General features: G+C 35.8%; 2 protein-coding genes across 8 annotated transcripts in view; both read right to left on the bottom strand.

The window, feature by feature from the left end:
• The window catches only part of mal2 (mal, T cell differentiation protein 2), a 76,233-nt gene extending 65,030 nt beyond the window's left edge, over window positions 1-11,203 (bottom strand). For 5 of the 6 annotated variants that reach the window (XR_010896409.1, XR_010896408.1, XM_067400722.1 and 2 more), the window contains exons 1-3: window positions 10,821-11,203; window positions 10,359-10,529; window positions 9,428-9,601 (exon numbers count right to left, since the gene is read on the bottom strand). Coding sequence is in view for 4 of the 6 variants with exons in the window: in XM_067400722.1 (XP_067256823.1) it covers window positions 9,428-9,601; window positions 10,359-10,529; window positions 10,821-10,940 (465 nt within the window). In the remaining 2 variants the exon portion in view is untranslated. The remainder of the gene's footprint in view (window positions 1-9,427; window positions 9,602-10,358; window positions 10,530-10,820) is intronic. The other variant, XM_067400730.1, reaches the window with a different exon arrangement.
• Window positions 11,204-12,288: 1,085 nt separating this feature from the next.
• colec10 (collectin sub-family member 10 (C-type lectin)) lies at window positions 12,289-18,236 on the bottom strand. Of its 2 annotated transcripts, XM_067400703.1 has the most exons (6): window positions 18,114-18,236; window positions 16,481-16,552; window positions 14,402-14,473; window positions 13,899-13,952; window positions 13,664-13,759; window positions 12,289-13,171 (listed from the first exon to the last, which is right to left on the bottom strand). In XM_067400703.1, exons 1-6 carry the CDS (start codon window positions 18,226-18,228, stop codon window positions 12,765-12,767), a joined length of 816 nt encoding a protein of 271 aa, XP_067256804.1. In that variant the 5' UTR covers window positions 18,229-18,236; the 3' UTR covers window positions 12,289-12,764. The 2 variants fall into 2 exon arrangements, with proteins under 2 accessions (XP_067256804.1, XP_067256812.1); XM_067400711.1 differs by lacking the exon at window positions 13,664-13,759.
• Between the last annotated feature and the right edge of the window lie 325 nt (window positions 18,237-18,561).

Here is an 18,561-nt window from a genome sequence, read left to right as displayed (position 1 = left end):
CAAATCATTTATTCTCACATCTTTTAATGAAGATGATTGTGTGTTGAGCGTTTTCAACTTTTTAAGTTTCATTTGAGGTATTTTGCACGTCAGCTTACTGAAGAGATACTCATCTGTTCATCTGCGCCAATGCATGCTGCAGTAATGCTGTCATATCTTTCTATAACATTCCTATAACACATTCTCACATGTTTATTATTTAGTATTTTTGGGAGGAGTAAAATGTATTATTGTATAAATGTATATATTGTTTTAGACAACGTCCAAAGTGATTTGAGCGATCGGATTTAAATCCGTCTCGAATGCGTTTTGGAGGGCATTTACACCTGGTCTTTTCATTATTGCATAGCAATCCATTCAGAGAAAATGCATGAAGTGACCAGGTGTAAACAGGTTTAAAAAAAACGTTTGAACCAAATGAGCTGAAAATATTTTTATATGCCTCATAATAGTGCTGGGCGGTATGACCAAAAATTTATTATCACAGTATTTTTCAAAATTATATCGGTTTCACAGTATATGACGGTGTGTGTGTGTATATATATAATATATATATATATATATATATATATGACTGGGCGTTAACCACATTTTCTACTGATTGAGAGAGGAAATACTGCAGTAGATTGACTAGAATGCCCTGTTTTACTGTCATGATGAGTGAATATTGTAGAAAGATTCTACATTAGAGTTAATACAGGTTTACAAAACCCCACAAAATGATGCTGTGGGGAGACAACAACCAATAAAACACAGACCTGCAACACATTCATTACAGACACATGAATATTAAAATATGACCATAAAGATAGAACAAAAAAAGAGTTGAGGGCACTTTAAGCATTTTAAAAATCTAACGCTATATAACAACAAACTGCCAAAAATAGGGAGAAACGCGGAAGAACATTTAAACTGTCTAAGGATATTTTCAGTACATTTAAGAGCACTACAGTCTCTGAACAAATGACACACGTAAGTTTAACACAGAAAGCAGTTAAATTTTTGACCATTCTTCTTTGAATTGTCAGTCTATTTATTAACTCACATCGTCTTCTGTGTAGCAGAATAATCCATCGTGTCATCGCGGTCGTGATCAGACGTACAGTTCAGTGTCCTTTGCATAACGTTGCATTTCATTTGAAGAAGACGTGATGAAATATGTGTGCATACACGCTGCTGGCTCATGTTTAGAGTATTAGAGTATATGAAACATGCTCGCTCCGGTCTATATAATATGATCCATGTGGAGAAAGTTGTTAATCTCATCACGGAGATCAGCGCAGAAACCGCTCTATCTCGCTTGCTGGTTGAATTCTCAGCTGTAATCAAGGACTGAATCCGAAATCGCCCCCTATAACCTCAAATAGGGCATTATTTGAGGCGACAGCCATTTGTAGTGGCGTCCGAAACCATAGTGGACGTTATTGAGTGCACTCATTCAATCCCACAATGCACCACAATGAGTGTACAGCCGATGCACACACAACGGCTGTCCGAATTCACTCACTCGTTTTCATTCATTCTTTCAAGTGAATAATATAAGTGGATAACATAGGGAATAGTGAATGAGGATTTAGGGGGTGATTTCGGACTAACTGTGATGTGATCTCAGCTGTGCTCTCACTACAGTGCAACAGTGAAACGGGACGCTCTCAAACAGTGACGGGCTGCGCCACATTCTGAACATTGGTTAAGGTTAACATACAGGTATTGCGGTATCATCAAAATTCATATCATAACAAAAATAAATACCGGTATTCGGTATGAACCCGTATACCGCCCAGCACTACCTCATAATAAGATAAATTTTGGTCTTTGTGTTTTGTTTCATTGCTTTGGCAAAGCATTTCAAACAAACTAAAATCAACAGCACGATGTGGCTTTGTGCCCTTATCAAATTGCAAAAGCTGATAATTTGGAGATCACACTTTGTTCACTCGATCATCTTGTGATTCTGTGTTTTCCACGTCTCAGTTCACAGGGAATGAATGTAGTGAACTCTATCTCAGCAGTTTAACATGCATTTGGGAACGCAACGAGCACCAGTTACACATTTCACATTCGCATTATTTACAAAATTTGTGTGGCCAGTTGTTTCAAGTATTTCACCTGATTTGTAATAAGATGCATTTATAAACCTGTTTTCACTGAAACAGCTTAAGCGAAGAAATGAAGACAGAAGTATTGTAATGTCGTATTGTAAAATAGTTTTTCATTTACAGTAGTAGTATATTTCTGTCTTGGCAATAATTCTAATAATAGTCATCTAAAAGTATTAGTTATTATTATTATTATTTTTATTTATTATTAAACAGCATAAAGTTTCATAAATTACTTTTGAAAACAGGTTAAACTGAAGATGTTCTTGTGTTTTAAAATTCTGTTTTTCTTCAAGATGAGATCAGTATGATGGATCCTAATGCCAGTGATCCTGATGAAAGTGTTTCTCAGGAATGCTGGTGCGTCTCCAGTAATGCTGGTATGTGTTAAATAACAGGTTTATGTTTATTATTATTTTAACCCATTATTATTTTAGATTATTGCCATAAATACAATGCATAGATACAATTATATATTTATAGTTCAACTTAACATTTGTATTTTCACGAAAGAAAAATGGTTTTAAGCCAGTTATTTATATCTATTGCTGTAGTGTGTCAGTAGGAAATATCAGTTTATATTTCCAAACATTCCTTTTGCCATTAATTGTAATAATTAATGAGCAATAATCAGTTATTATATACAGAGATTTTTTGCACTTATATAGTGCAACTTTTCTATAAGAATATTATTGGAATCAGGGTTGCACCAACATTGTAAATCTGGTTGATACAAATGAGTTTATAATTTTTGTGTTGGTAAAACACTTGGAGATGTTTAAAGGGATAGTTCACCCAAAAATGAAAATTTGATGTTTATCTGCTTACCCCCAGGGCATCCAAGATGTAGGTGACTTTGTTTCTTCAGTCGAACACAAATGATGATTTTTAACTCCAACCATTGCCGTCTGACAGCTGTATAATGGGTGTCAATGGAAACACAATTTATAAGAGTCAAAAAACATGCACAGACAAATCCATATTAAACCCTGCGGCTCGTGACGACACATTGATGTCCTAAGACACAAAACTATCGGTTTGTGTGAGAAACCGAACAGTATTTATATAATTTTTTACTACACCATGTCCAACTGCGTTCAGCACTCGGTTAGTGAGGTCTGATCGCGCTCTGACAACAGCAGTGATGTCTCGAGCATATACTTCAATGAATGCTAGACATTACTTCCGCTGTTAGACCGTGATCAGACCTCACTGGTGTATTAGAGGTAAAAAATTATATAAATACTGTTCGTTTTCTCGCACAAACCGATCTTTTTGTGTCTTAGGACATAAATGTGCCGTCACGAGCCACAGGGTTTCATTTGGATTTGTCTATGTATATGTTTTGACTCTTATGAATTGTGTTTCCATTGACACCCATTATACAGCTGTCAGACGGCAACGGTTGGAGTTAAAAATCATCATTTGTGTTCTACTGAAGAAACAAAGTCACCTACATCTTGGATGCACTGGGGGTAAGCAGATAAACATCACATTTTCATTTTTGGGGTGAACTATCCCTTTAACAGGCTAATAACATTTAATCTCCAGAATAATATTTTGTGTCACTTGAAATTTTATTTTTAGATATCAGGTGTATAACCAGTTTTAAGTTCTAGGTATTTGAGAGTTAAATCTTAGTTTCCTGATCAGTATGTACTGATTTCTTGCAGATGTTCAGAAGATGCCCATTTGGAAAACTGCTGAGTTTGTCAAGGTACCTGAGGTTTAAATTAGAGTACAACCATCATTGTAAGTACATGAGCTTTGATAGAGTGGGAGCTTAATAAAGTATGTATCTGTACAGAGAATGAGAGTTCGGCAGAAATTAAAAAACGGAAAGGAAAAGGACAAGACGGAAAGGACAAAAGGTTTGCTGGTCAGATGCTGAAGTTACAGCTGTAATTGATCATTTTAAGGCACATATGACCAAAGGAAAATTGTGGACAAAACACAAGAGATTTTGTAAGAAATCAAGGAATTAGCTTGAAATGAAAAGCACAAAATAAGTGATGTTGCATTGTGTCTCATTTGATGCTGTTGTATAAGGATTATTATTTTAGTTGTTGGTTATGTTAGTTTCATTCTAGAGCATGAATATACTAAGACTTCACTCTGTAAATCTCTAAAGTTTAACTGTTCTTTAAAGCAGTAGTTTGTCACAAAAACATGACAATTTAATATTCAACATTATTATTGATCTGACTGCATTGACACTATTGTATGAGAACTGAACTGAGCTGGACGATGACATGACTGTTGTCTCCAGAGCTGCTGCTGCTGTATAGATGAAATGAACTAAATTAATAACTGATGAGTTTTACAACGTAATTGAATCAACACTGAACTGACTCTGGCTGAACAATGACACGATACTCTTCTAGAGCTGCTGTACAGCCCAAACAATCTTTGTTGAACAGTGTTCCTGTTATGAGGGCTGCTTTGAAACAATATGTAGTTTAAAAAGCGCTTTATAAATAAAGGTGACTTGACTTGACTCAACAATTCTGTTCACATTTTTTCAAAGTTTTGAATGGTTGCCATTTCAATGTCAAAACAGTAATATTGCTGTATGCTTTCTGATTACACAGATTACACAGTTGTCCATGAGTTATTGACCTAGTTTTTTAGTTGTGGATTTCATTTTCCCCTTAAAATGCCATTCCATGATGGTATTACATGGTTAAAACCGGAAAAACTCAATGTTTATGTTGTTATTTTAAGTCATAATTAAAGTACTTCTAATACACACTGGTCCCTGTAATGTTGGAGTGTGTCAGGTGTGTATTGTGTTTAACATCAGGTACTCATTAATCACCTCAGTCTTAGTAATACACCATATCGTCAGGTTTGTGTGTTGTGTGTGGTCATGTACCATTAAACATGCTGGTCCCTGTAATGTTGGAGTGTGTCAGGTGTGTATTGTGTTTAAGATCAGGTACTCATTAATCACCTCAGTCTTAGTAATACACCATATCGTCAGGTTTGTGTGTTGTGTGTGGTCATGTACCATTAAACACGCTGGTCCCTGTAATGTTGGAGTGTGTCAGGTGTGTATTGTGTTTAAGATCAGGTACTCATTAATCACCTCAGTCTTAGTAATACACCATATCGTCAGGTTTGTGTGTTGTGTGTGGTCATGTACCATTAAACACACTGGTCCCTGTAATGTTGGAGTGTGTCAGTTGTGTATTGTATTGAGGAACCGGTACTCATTAATCACCTCAGTCTTAGTAATACACCATATCGTCAGGTTTGTGTGTTGTGTGTGGTCATGTACCATTAAACACACTGGTCCCTGTAATGTTGGAGTGTGTCAGTTGTGTATTGTATTGAGGAACCGGTACTCATTAATCACCTCAGTCTTAGTAATACACCATATCGTCAGGTTTGTGTGTTGTGTGTGGTCATGTACCATTAAACACACTGGTCCCTGTAATGTTGGAGTGTGTCAGGTGTGTATTGTATTGAGGAACCGGTACTCATTAATCACCTCAGTCTTAGTAATACACCATATCGTCAGGTTTGTGTGTTGTGTGTGGTTATGTACCTGTAAAACACACTAGTCCCTGTAATCCAGAGAAATGACATGTTTTGTGTATTGTACAATAGGTGTCCTCATAAATCAGGTTGTACCCAAAAATCACAATTATGTCATAGGCGGGAACATTTTTGGATGGGCGGGAATGTCCTTGTATACCACTGATATGTCATGTTGTCATATTTTCCGTTCTGTTGTGTGTAAAGAAACTTTAAAGCCAGATTTGTGATCTGCAGATCAAAACAAAATTTTTGATAGTTTTATCATCACTGTAGGGCATCGGGAAAGGTGTGTCCCCCTAAACCACAATCCTACTGGTTTGAGCATCAAAGTCCTCGTAAACCACAAAAACCAGTATGTGTGTGTGTGTGTGTGTGTGTGTGTGTGTGTGTGTGTGTGTGTGTGTGTGTGTGTGTGTGTGTGTGTGTGTGTGTGTGTGTGTGTGTGTGTGTGTGTGTGTGTGTGTGTGTGTGTGTGTGTGTGTGTGTGTGTGTGTGTGTGTGTGGGTGGGGGGGTGTCTGTGTGTGGGTCTATGTCTGTGTCACACTGTCTATATATCTTTTTCTCTCTCTGTGTATTCATATGTGTGCTTTACAGTCTTATTTTTTTCTAAATATTGAGTTATTTATTTTTAACAATTACAATGAGAATTTTTTAATTATTTATTTACTGATATAATTCAAATTTATTATGTGAAAGTGGCTGTTTAAAATAAACTTGCATAAGTGAGCAGAAAATTCAAGATATGAACCTTATTAATACCTGAGACTGACATCAAAATTGTCTTTGCAGGTTCTGTGATTTGGCTCTATTTATTATTTATTATTTTTCCATTTTATTTTTTATCTTATACCACACATATTAAAATTAAATGAATGCATGCTTTTGGTGCATAAGATTGGTGCACAAACAACAGCTCATGGAGGTCAAAAAAACACATGAATAGAAGAGTGAGGATTATACAACATCAGCAATCATAGACATTCACACTATGGCTGGATTAGTTATTTCAGAACATTGTGGAGTTTGCACAAATATCAGTATATATAATTTGGTCTAGAATTCTTATAGGGGTTGTCTGAAGCCAACTTCAGACTGCATGATTTTCAAACTAGTCTGGTCACTGTCCTTTTCACACTGCATTACTTTCGCTTTCAATTCAGACGCTGTTGTGTTCAAAATGCATGATGGATCGGCGACAGAAGGTTTCACACTGCATGAATTTAGAATAGGAAGAATCGCCGACACATCTGTCTGGCACTCAAACTACGTTTCACAACCAAACACACGGGAGATGTGACAAGGAAACAACACAATATCACGTATGCAAGACTGGAGTTCTCAAGTGAGACTGGGTTTATTATTAAAAACGGTAACCCGCAAGAAGCTTGCAATACGAATGGCCTGTGTGCTGATTTGCAGCGAAAACAAGAGAAAAAAAAAGAAGAATATGGAGGAGGAAATGGTTGGAGAGACTGTGACAGAGCACTCGCATAACAGAGCACTGATTTGCCTGTGATTTCAGATTTTCAGGCGATTTCACAAAACCTGTCTGCGAGCTAAAATCGGGGCTAAAATCATGCAGCCTGAACTCGCAATGAGAAAAAACCCAGACATTTCAGATTATGATGATATTCTGCACTCATTTGAAATAGACTTATAACATTCTGTGACATGAAAGTCATCTCAATTTAAACGATCTCATGCATGTGGCTTTTGTGGTTTGTCATCATAGGAGCATCAGCCGCTGCAGTGAATGTGGTTTGAAATTGACATAGTGCTTTTATATTTAATTGTTTTAAATGCACATTGCCCGCCGTGCACAGCTGACCTGAAGCAACCAGGGTGGCGGTGCCACCCGGCTTTGGCCCGTCATCGCAGCTCGCAGCTATATTTAGGGCCAAAGCCCTGTAAGGGGCTGAAGGCCCTTTTGTTTTCTCTAGGATTATTATTATTATTATTAGGGCCCAAGCCAATGAAATGGCGAAGGGCCCTCTTGATCTTCTAAGGATTATTATTAGGGCCCAAGCGAATTAAGCGCGCAGGGCCCTCTTGATCCCCTAAGGATTATTAGGGCCCAAGCGAATTAAGTGCGCAGGTCCCTCTTGTTCTTCTAAGGATTATTATTATTATCATTTTCTTTTTCTTTTTTTTCGTCTTCCGGGGCTTTTTGGGGGCCTTAACATGCTCAAAAACTCTTGAAAATTGGCACACACATTGGAATCCGCGGCCATTAGGACGCCGCAGAGACTAGTACCCGGGCGTGGCAGGGGGGCTCGACAGCGCCCCCTTGAAAAAAGTCTGAAAATTTGGTCCATATATTAAACACGCTTGCACGTATTAGTATGAAACTCGGTACACATATAGACCTCATCGGGCCGAACAACTTTCGTGCTCTAAGTTAGGCGCCACGCCAACAGGAAGTCAGCTATTAAGGGTTGTTTGAAAAACGCATGCTCTGGAATTTGATATACTCCTCCTAGACGATTATTCCGATCGCCAACAAACTCGGTCAGCATGAAGTCAAGACATTGATGATTAAAAATTGCCAGCGGATTTTTGATATCTCGAACGGTTTGGCCGTGGCGAGGCAACAAATTTATGGCGAGAAAAAGGAAACAGGAAATGTGTTATAACATGGATGTGACTACTGTGAGTCAAAGTTATAGCGCCACCAACTGACAGCAGGAAGTGTATCACTTTTTGAAATGCTTTGAGATCACCCTCTTATTTTTACCTGATTTGCTTCAAACTTCATCAGTGTAATGTCAATACACAGCAGATGTAGACCTATGACAGGATTTTTGATATTTGAAATTGGGGCCATGGCAACAGGTCAAACTGTAATAATGTTCTTGAGTGTTTTTGAGGCTCTTAACATGCTTCAAATTGCATGAAACTCGACACACACATCAATATTGTCAACCAGTAGACATGGACAAAGCCATAGAAATGGGCGTGGTGGAGGGGCTCAGTAGCGCCACCTTTTGACAAAAGTGGGGGGGTTCGTTTTTCCTACAGTCACCAAACTCGGTACACATATTGTTCTCATCAAGCCGGACAATTTTCTAATTTACATTCATTAGCTCCGACCAACAGGAAGTCGGCTATTTTTGTTTGAATGTTAATTTTTTGAAAAAATGAATTTTATACTACTACTCCTACAGGGTTTATCCAATTTACACCAAGCTTTTTTTAACTTGTTGCTAATACATTGAAGTTGTTTAATTGCACTTGACACAGTACTTTTATTTTTAACTGTTTTAAATGCCCATTGCCCGCCGCGCACAGATGCCCTGAAGCCACCTTGGTCGCGGTGCCACCGGGCTTTGGCCCATCATCGCTGCTCGCAGCTATATTTAATGATTAAAACCTTTAGTTCCACTCCGTTCTTCACATATAAATACCGTATGGCTTCAGAATACTTGGAATGCAACACAAATTTATCCTGTTTTTGGTCTGTTTTTGCAATAAATACTTGGGACTGTACTTTTATTGGCATGTAACGTGTTTTATATTGTTGAAAAGTGGTTAGGTTTAGGGTAGGGTTGGGATAAGGTATGAAATATAAATATCAAAATATCTATGAAAGTGTAAATGTTTATAAAATAATTTCTTCTTTTACAAATAGAAGCAAAGAATTAAATGTGTCTTGATCTGATGCACTAGGTAAACAACTGAAATCAATGCTGTACCCTGCTCATTAAAAAAAAAAAAAAATTATGCTAAAGGGGTACAAAAAAAAAAAAAAAAGCAGGGGGGAAAAAAGGTAGGGTTAACAACTCACCGCTGCAGCAACATTAATGCTGTATTCCCGATAGTCCAGAAATGTCATTATATTGCCCCGGGGTCTGCGTATACAGATGGTGCTGTTTGCATATGTACCTGCAGATGAAACTGTAGCCTCCAGCAAAAATGCACCAAAATAAAACAGCAAAGCGATGAAATGGTAGAACATATCCTGTAAATGGAAGACAATTTATAATGTTTATGATGTGTACAGATCAACAAATCAAAGGATGGATAACATATAATAATAACTAAAGGCCTATTCTACAGTTTGGCTGTATCTTCTTATTTTTCTTCTTCCTCCTTGTCCTCCTCTTTTCAGGGGGCCAGCTTAAAATGCTTAGTGTAAGATTAGAGTTTGAAAATCCCCCACTGATTTACATTTTTCAACAACAACAAACATGACAAAAAAAACACTTAATTAGGGCAAATTTGTTAGTTGTGGTGGAAATGACACCATATGTTAGATCAAATAATCATTTTAATGAAGTGTAATAGCTATGTAATAACTAACATAGTGATTATATAATGGATTTTCATATTTAATATTTAAACAATAAAATACATTAACACGTGTGTGTGTGGGAGGTGGGGGGGTGGGATTAAATAATAAAGGCATAGTAAAAGGCATAGTTTCTAATATGTTTTTAAAATTACCTTTACATTACATAAATAAAGATCTAGTTTTAATAGTTTTTGTAATTTTAAAGTGAACTGCTAGCATATAAAATATCCTGAAAAAAATGACCTTAAACAAATCTTGCAAGCACTTGTATTTCCTGCTCTACCAACCCTGTGACCTTGATCCAGGTGCTTAACACCAAACTTTACTTGTCCTGGCAATTAGTAATCTACACTAAAGTTTCAACTCCATGTATGTGTCGGAGCTAGTCTGAGAACTGTGCATTTGTAAAGTAATACATACTCACCATGAAATTCCAGTCAGTGTTAATTTTGTCAGCCAGGCCCAGCAGAAACAGGGCGAGGTATACAGATGAACAGATGAACATGGTTACCGACACAAACATCACCCATCCCTGCAACAATGGCACGGACACATTCGTCGATGCTACTAATATCCACACCAATCCTCCAAACACCTAGTGTTTAAAAAAAAAAAAAAAAAAAAAAAAAATTCTGAATTTCAAAGACCTCAAAGTTTGTGTAAAATAATTGGTGTGTACAGACATAATAAATATAGTTTTACTATATTCTCTGTCAGACTATCAAGTACAAATCATCATAACAGCCTTATTATTTTGACTTCCATTTTTGGCCATGTTTTTAGTTATTGAGATGTATACTGCCATAATACTAAAAGGGACAAAAAAGTTTAAACCTAAAAGTTTAACCTAATATGTATTGAAATAGCTATAAACAACAACACTTACAATTTCCAAACAAATCAGGGCCCCGGAATACGTCCTAAGTATTTCCACTCCGAGGGGTAGAGAAATAGTCGGTGCTGGGAAGGAGGTAGTGGCTGGGTTCGGTGTTTCCGCCATCCTCATTCAGCTCAACAAGCACAGGTTGAACAAAGACTAATGCATAGGAGAATCCTGCTGGAGTCATGTATCAGGAACAGGTCTGACAGGTGTGCAGCCACTCCCATTTTGTTCTGTCCTTTCTCACTCCCACAGTTCTGCCAATCCCCTGGGATTGAGGGCATTCGGTTTCATTTAATGTGAATAAATACCTACTTTAAAAAGTAGATATTTAAATACCTGTTTAAAAGGAGGTTTTTATTTTCCTTGCACCATATGATTTTCCTTCTTCTGTTTGGCCATGTACAAAAATAACAGAACAGTTTCACAACTTTAGTTAATGATTAATGCATATGCTTAGGTTCAACATACCTGAGTAAATATTATGTTACACCCCAAAATGATTTTAAAGAAAAGCCCAGATAATGTATATTTCTTCCAGTGTTTGTGGAGTTATAAAATTCATGTATGGAGTTTAAAAGGATTTGTTTGGCTTTCTGAAAAGGTGATTTTCAACAGAAAGCATTCATCTGTGAATAGAGGTGAAGTGCACAGGCCTATTCATAAATTATTGCCCAGTTTTGTGGATAAGACTACTGTTTTAGTGACTCTTTGTAAAATTATGAGGGATATGCTGAACACTCATTAATGTGTGCAGAAATTTTAAGTTTGATTAGGCATTTAGCATTTATCAGAGCTACTTATAAGAAGTACTTTAGATTCACATGTGACATCGCCATGATTAACAGATAGCAAGCATGCAATTCTAGTTATCTGCTGGGAAAAGAAGTACTATCTGTTCAGATACTGATAAGTATTACCTTATATCCATAATAACTAATTTGGCTTTTATTATATTTTGTTAATGATAAAGCAAAAGTATTATTGAATTATAAGAAGTGAGACTTGAGTCTGCAAATGAATAATAAAACAGCTGTTAATTTATATTGTACTTAAGGAACCATTTACAGTAATCAGAAAATAATTTGACTGCAGTAGCTTATTGTAATTTATTTATTTATTTAATTAGTTTTGCCAGTATTTTGTCATAAAAAAAAAAAACATGACAAGATCTAACAAGGAAGGATTTAGAGTGAAAAGTTTTCTACATTTACATTTAAACTTTTAGCAGGTGCTTTTATCTAAAGCGACTTACAAATGAGGAGAGCAATAGAAGCAATATATATATATATATATATATATATATATATATATATATATATATATATATATATATATATATATATATATATATATATATATAATAGTAAGTAAGTGTTAATGGGTCAAGTGTTGCTGAAAAAGATGCATCTCCAGCAGTTTCTTGAAAATGACTTAAAGACTCAGCAGCTCGGGTTGAGTTAGGCAGGTCATTCCACCAGCAGGGAACAGTCCAGGTAATGGTCTGTGAAAGTGATATTATGCCTCTTTGCAATGGCACCACAAGGACGCAACTTGCAGAACACAAGTTTCTGGATGAAACATAGGTCTGAAATAATGAGTTTTGGTATAGGGGTGCCGAGCCAGTGGTTGTTCTGTAGGCAAACATCAGTGCCTTGAGTTTGTTTCCAGTGGCAATTGGCAACCAGTGCCAATCTAAAGAAAATGGCATTGACACTTACAGAACCCTTGTTATCTTGTTTACTTTTTATTCAGTTTAAGTGATTAAAAGGGTGGTGGGTAATTTTAATCAAATCAAAAACATCAAAACATTTTTACAAAAATTCAAAAGAAAGTGATATATGAGACAAGATATATGACATTTACTCATACATTAGCTTAGCATATTAAAATAATAATAATAATAATAATATAAAAATAAAAGTCTTTCCCTCTGTGGCCATTAAACCATCAAAAGACTAAAGTTGCTGAAGTGCTTTTGTTTTTGACAAACTCACATATGTAGTACTGTGCGGCTCCACAATCTACCTGACTCCAGCCTCCAGTACTACCAAGCTGCATACAGCCACCTTTACTGCTGTGAGACCCCTGCAGAGCCCAGACTGTGGGATTCAAGAGGGGCTTACCATCAGCATACATGTACCCCACCTCTGTCACCCCTACCTGTAGTCCTATGAATACATGAGTAAGATCAGCTTCTCTGATATAGTTGGCCAGCAAAGTGTTTGTCTCTGTAGATCTGGGCATAGCAAGAGACCCCCCACGCAACTTGCAGTTTAGAAGTGAGTCTTCATACCTCCGTGCCTCTGTCACCAGCAGGTAAAACTTGTTCTCAGTCTCTCTGATACCTAGAACCACTTTAATGAAATTGACAAAACATAGTACTGGTTAGTGTCTTGTAAACATTTGTCTGTGTTTTCAGGAAAAATAATTATGACATGCAATACGGAATGGGGCTGTTGTCTCAGCTCAACTAGTATTAATTTTGCATGGGAGCAAAGCTCTAAAACACACAAAAAACATCTTTCAGTTATAAAAGTCTATTTTTGCTGCATGATGATATGAATTATGAGGTTTTGAGTCAATAAATATATTTATTAATCATTTCTAACACTATTTGGCATTTGTTGTGAATTAAAATTTATTCATACAGTTAGGTTAATCAACAAATTATAATGCATTTGTTAAAGAGTAATTAGTCAATAATGAAATCAGTGTTTTTTTTTTTTTTATTGCACCATTTGTGTAAAGGTCTAAGAGAGTTAAAACTTTAAGGTTTGTGTATGGTTTCTTATGTTGACTAATATCATGGAAATGGCATGATTATCACAATGGAAAACAAGTCTCACCATTCTTAAGAAACCTGACAGCATTTCTCAGTTTGCTTATATTGATGTCCATCTGTCTGACAACCTTTCTGTACCTTCCACAGTCACAGGTTGTTCCTGTCACACAAATTGTGCAGCCTTTAGGTTGTTATCATCATTCATCAAAAATAATAAATATGAAGAAAATCTAATACCTAACTGCTTTATTCAGAGATCTGACAGAAGTATTTTTTATTATATAAAATGCATTCAGTACCAGGCTTTCCTTTTAACCCTGGGAGACCATCAACTCCTTGTTGTCCCTTGTCACCTGTCACAGTAACATATTAACAGTTACAGTTTAACCTCTCACATTTCATTAAAACATACAGTCTAATTTAATTAAATATTAGCCACTAATTATTAATATTACAAGCTCCAATCAATTATTTATAGAATCCAGTAATAACAGTGAATAACCAGTAGATGGCAGCAGTGCACATACTTCTCCCTTATCTGCAAAGCAAATCAGTCAGTCTCCAACTAACCATGATTTTCGTTTTGAAACATTAGTGTTTATGAAAATAAATCTAAGTCTTTTCTTTTCTTTATTCTTTTCTTTTCTGTTCTTTTGTTTTGTTTTCTTTTTTGATTATGCAATTATTTTCAGAGCAAGCAAAGAATCATTTCAAATTATGTATCAATATATCAGATACAGTGTTAAGTTATCAACATAGCATACATAAACTAAAAGCATTCAGTCTCCATTTAGTCTCTAACCTCTCATTCCTCTAGGGCCCATCTTTCCCATTTGGCCCATCTCTCCTTTTTCTCCATATTCACCGGTCAGGCCTATGGAAGAAGAGAACAAGGTTACTGGTTATCTGACTCTGCCGAAATTGTCTCATAAGGAATCAAGCACACTATCAAAGCAAAATAAGTCTTGATACATGCATACTCTTTTAGCCTCAATCATTGCATTTTGCAAAATTATATTGTGTCAGTAGTCTTTGATATAAAACTGGTTAAATTACATTTTCCAGCTCATTAAAAGGTTTGAGACAGCTGTTTTTGGTACTGCTAGTGACAGCCTTGGACCAAAGTTCCTAATTAAATATCCATCTGGAAATGGGTAATAGGCATTCCTGAGTTTTGAAAAGCAATAATAGCATACAACTGCCAAAGCAATAATAGGATACAATTGCTTTCATTTCTGTTCTGTCATTCAGTATCATCTCTGTGATTACTAATTTTGGCTGAGTGGCACTGACATTCTCATTAGTATTTTCTCATACTGTATGCATCTTTTTCTTTTTCTTCTTCTTCTTCTTCTTCTTCTTCTTTTTCTTTTTAAACAGAAGAAAGTGTTTCAGTTGCTGTTTGCCATCTCTGCAGTGATTGCTCCATTTATTAAAATATTTAATTTATTGTGCAAACTATGTTGGAAAACTGGAATGATAATGTCCTGTACTTGTTTAAAATGAATTAAAGCATGGTTTTGCCAGTCAAACTCACTAATTCTCAGATTTCCTCTTTTCAGATTAACATTTAGCTCCCATGTATAACATTTTGCTGATATGTTACATTTAGATGCATAGATAAAAATACAACTAAAATTTGCTGTAAACAGCCATTCTAAAACTTAATGCCTCTGTGGTCACTCTGTAGATTGTAAAAACAGGCTAACAGCCTTCCTGGCATTTTTTTTTTTTTTTTTTTTTTTTTTTAGTAAAGTACATTTATGTTTGGAAGAGAGGGCATGTTTTGATTGCAATTCCAGGCGTTCTTGTACTGGTTCGATTAACAGCTTGCCTGGAAGAGGCTTGTCTGCTGCAGAGCTCTACAGATTACACTTCCATCTTTGAACACATGGCGACACCACTGCCCCTGGCCTCAATTAACATGTGTGCCTGCCACTGACGTGACTTCCCTCAAGCGAAGATGTGGTCTGGCAGAAGCAGACTGTCTTCCAGCTACACTCTGATGGCCAGTAAGGGCAAGGACACATCAAACAGCTAACTTCAGGTCAAACTTAGTACAGTAATACACATGCTATGCTACCACTTCTTCAGAGAGTTACAGAAGAGGCTACTGTCTAACATTTAGGAAATTCCGACAGCTTGATCAGTGTAATACACATCAAGAATCTTGTTGTCTGAGCAGCGTTACTGCTTAATTTTATAAAAATACATGGTTTATTCCACAAAACTCCCAAAAGTTCACAAAACTCCAGATTACTTATTGTACCTAAGATTTCAAAGTCAAAAAGGAAAGCTCTTTTCACATTTGGCTCCTAAACTCTGGAAAGGCCTTCCTGAAAATATGTGGAGCTCAGATAATACTGTCTCAGTTTAAATCTAGATTAAAGACACAACTCTTTAGCCAAGCATTCACATAACAAATCTCATAACAGTCTTACAGTTATGTCTGATGAAAGTTTAACAATTGCAAATGGTCATCTGCATCTGAAATAATATGAATAGCTACGCTAATCCTTCTCCTTTGCTTTCCTATTTCTGTGTTGGGATGCCCATATCAAAGATACTACACCATTGGACCCAGATGCAGGCCCTCACTGCAGATGATACCAAAAACATATGGATTTGCAAGACTCCATAACATTCACAATCAGTTTTGTGAAAAGAGCTATATAAAATAAATATGAATTAAACAGAAAAAGTTTTTTTTTTTTTCATTAACGGCACAGAAAAAGCAACTACATTAGAAAGCTTTATTAAAGCAGCTGATTTGAGTTTACTGGATATTTTTGGCTATGAACAGTAAACAGACATGCTTAACCAACTTCCCTATAATCTATCACTGATTCATTAAATAACAAACCAACAACGTCTCAGAGACCTCGCTGGCCAGGTGGGCCGGTTTTCCCCATTCTTCCCTCTTCACCGTCTGCTCCCACCCCACCTGGATCACCTGTTAGATGAAGACAAAGTTAGAGATTGGGGCCTCTCAAACAGAAAATGTACAGACAGGTCTTACCCAAACACTCTTCTCCATTACATTGCAGCTGTTTAAATACAGACAGTTATTCAATATCAAGAATGGTGAATTTATTGGCATTGCCAAAACTATGAGCCGTGGGGAGAGACATTTCCTCTTAACAGTTTTTTGTTTGTTTATGAAACAAACAAAGCTATATATGTGTATATGTGTGTGTGTGTGTGTGTGTGTGTGTGTGTGTGTGTGTGTGTGTGTGTGTGTGTGTGTGTGTGTGTATAATATACAGTCAATCCAAAATTTATTCAGACATCTTGAACATTTTATTCATTAATTCAGTTTATTCACTATAGTTAAAATAATAATAATAATAATAATAATAAATAAATAAATCAAATATGACAAGATCTCAGAGTTAAACTGTCAAAAAAACAAATCTTAATTATGTCAGATAACACTTAAGCAAAACATGGTCAGGTCAAAGTGTTTAATTTTTTTTTATTATTTTTACTAGTAGTCCACTCTATGAAGAATTTTTGAGTATAATATGTCACAGTTTGCTTTATTTTGCTATCCTCACTTACATAAATGAACTATAGTGTCCTGCACCCACTAGTAAAAATATATCAAAAATGTCTGAATAATTTTTATATATAGACGAAATACTTCCAAGGCACTCACATGGTAAAGTAAAAAGCCTTTAATGAACTGGGCTTAAATCATTAAAACAAGTTAAAAATAGATGTACGCATTTCTGCAACACAGCCTTCTTCAGGATATATATATACACACACACACACGCACACACATCTCCACATCTCATATCCAGAAATAGCATCAGTTCTTATATGCGTACTGTTTAACGTAATGGAATGATCACTGACACGTTAATATTCCATGCTATTTCCTTTGCTGACACTGTGATCCTTTCAGTGACAGAACCAACTTTTGAACAAAGACACATTGTTGGGTTTTACCAGCAGGGTTCCTGTAATACGAGAAGTTACTGTAACACATTAAATTGATGATTAATCTGTATATCCAGTATGACAACAACCAACCAGCAGTGAGCCAACAATGTAAAAAGTTTTAATCTGTAAGAGTTAGCTTAAAGAGCTATTTCTACATTATTTAGGTCTATATAGTAATGCCCTCCAATAGACAGGTCATTCATCCAGGGTGTTTCCCTGCCTTTGGCCTGAGGCACTGAAATAGGCTCCAGCATCCTGCTTAGGGCAAGCAGTTTGGAGAATAAATGTTTTGAATAAAATAAATTTAGATGTTACCACATGAATTATCATAGCGATTTCATAGCGATGATTTTAGCAAAGTGAATGTTATTTATCCACACTAATATTTAATGATAATGTTTGACCAGAGCAAATAATAATAATAATAATAAGTTACAAACTGGCTTTTCTGAAATCTGTAATAGTAAAAAAGGTTAAAGGATGATTTAAAAAGGTGATAAAAACATTTTTCATAAAAAAATAACAATAAATATATATATATATATATATATAGGTATAACAAATACCTTTTGATCCAGGGAGAATGCTGTTGGAACAAATTTCGGTTGTAGTACAATAAAGGTATAAATTACAAAGAAATATAAATAAAAAAGGTTTCCTGCTAAACGTTTGTACATCCATGACTTGAATTGGAAACTTTGCTCTGTTCTCAAGAGGAGAATGAAAAGGGAGTTTTACATAAGTTTACCAGACCTTATCATATCTGTGTTTAGCTTTCAAACAACACTGTCCAGAACGCAGACTATCTCCTTGCACTACAAGTGAGGAATTTGGTTGTGTGAAGAAATGTTGCCATCCTGAAGATAATTTCTGAATATGGCAAATATACATACTGTATGAAAGAAGATGGCTTGCTTATTATATGTTTAGAAATGTTAAGAAATGCTTTACTAGTAGTCAAAATAAAAGTGTATTACTGATCTATTTTGTACAATCTGTGAATAACAAAGCATT

Source organism: Chanodichthys erythropterus, chromosome 2 (assembly GCF_024489055.1).
Source record: "Chanodichthys erythropterus isolate Z2021 chromosome 2, ASM2448905v1, whole genome shotgun sequence".
NCBI classification, from domain to species: Eukaryota; Metazoa; Chordata; class Actinopteri; order Cypriniformes; family Xenocyprididae; genus Chanodichthys; species Chanodichthys erythropterus.
This window is presented reverse-complemented; position numbering and strand designations above follow the sequence as displayed.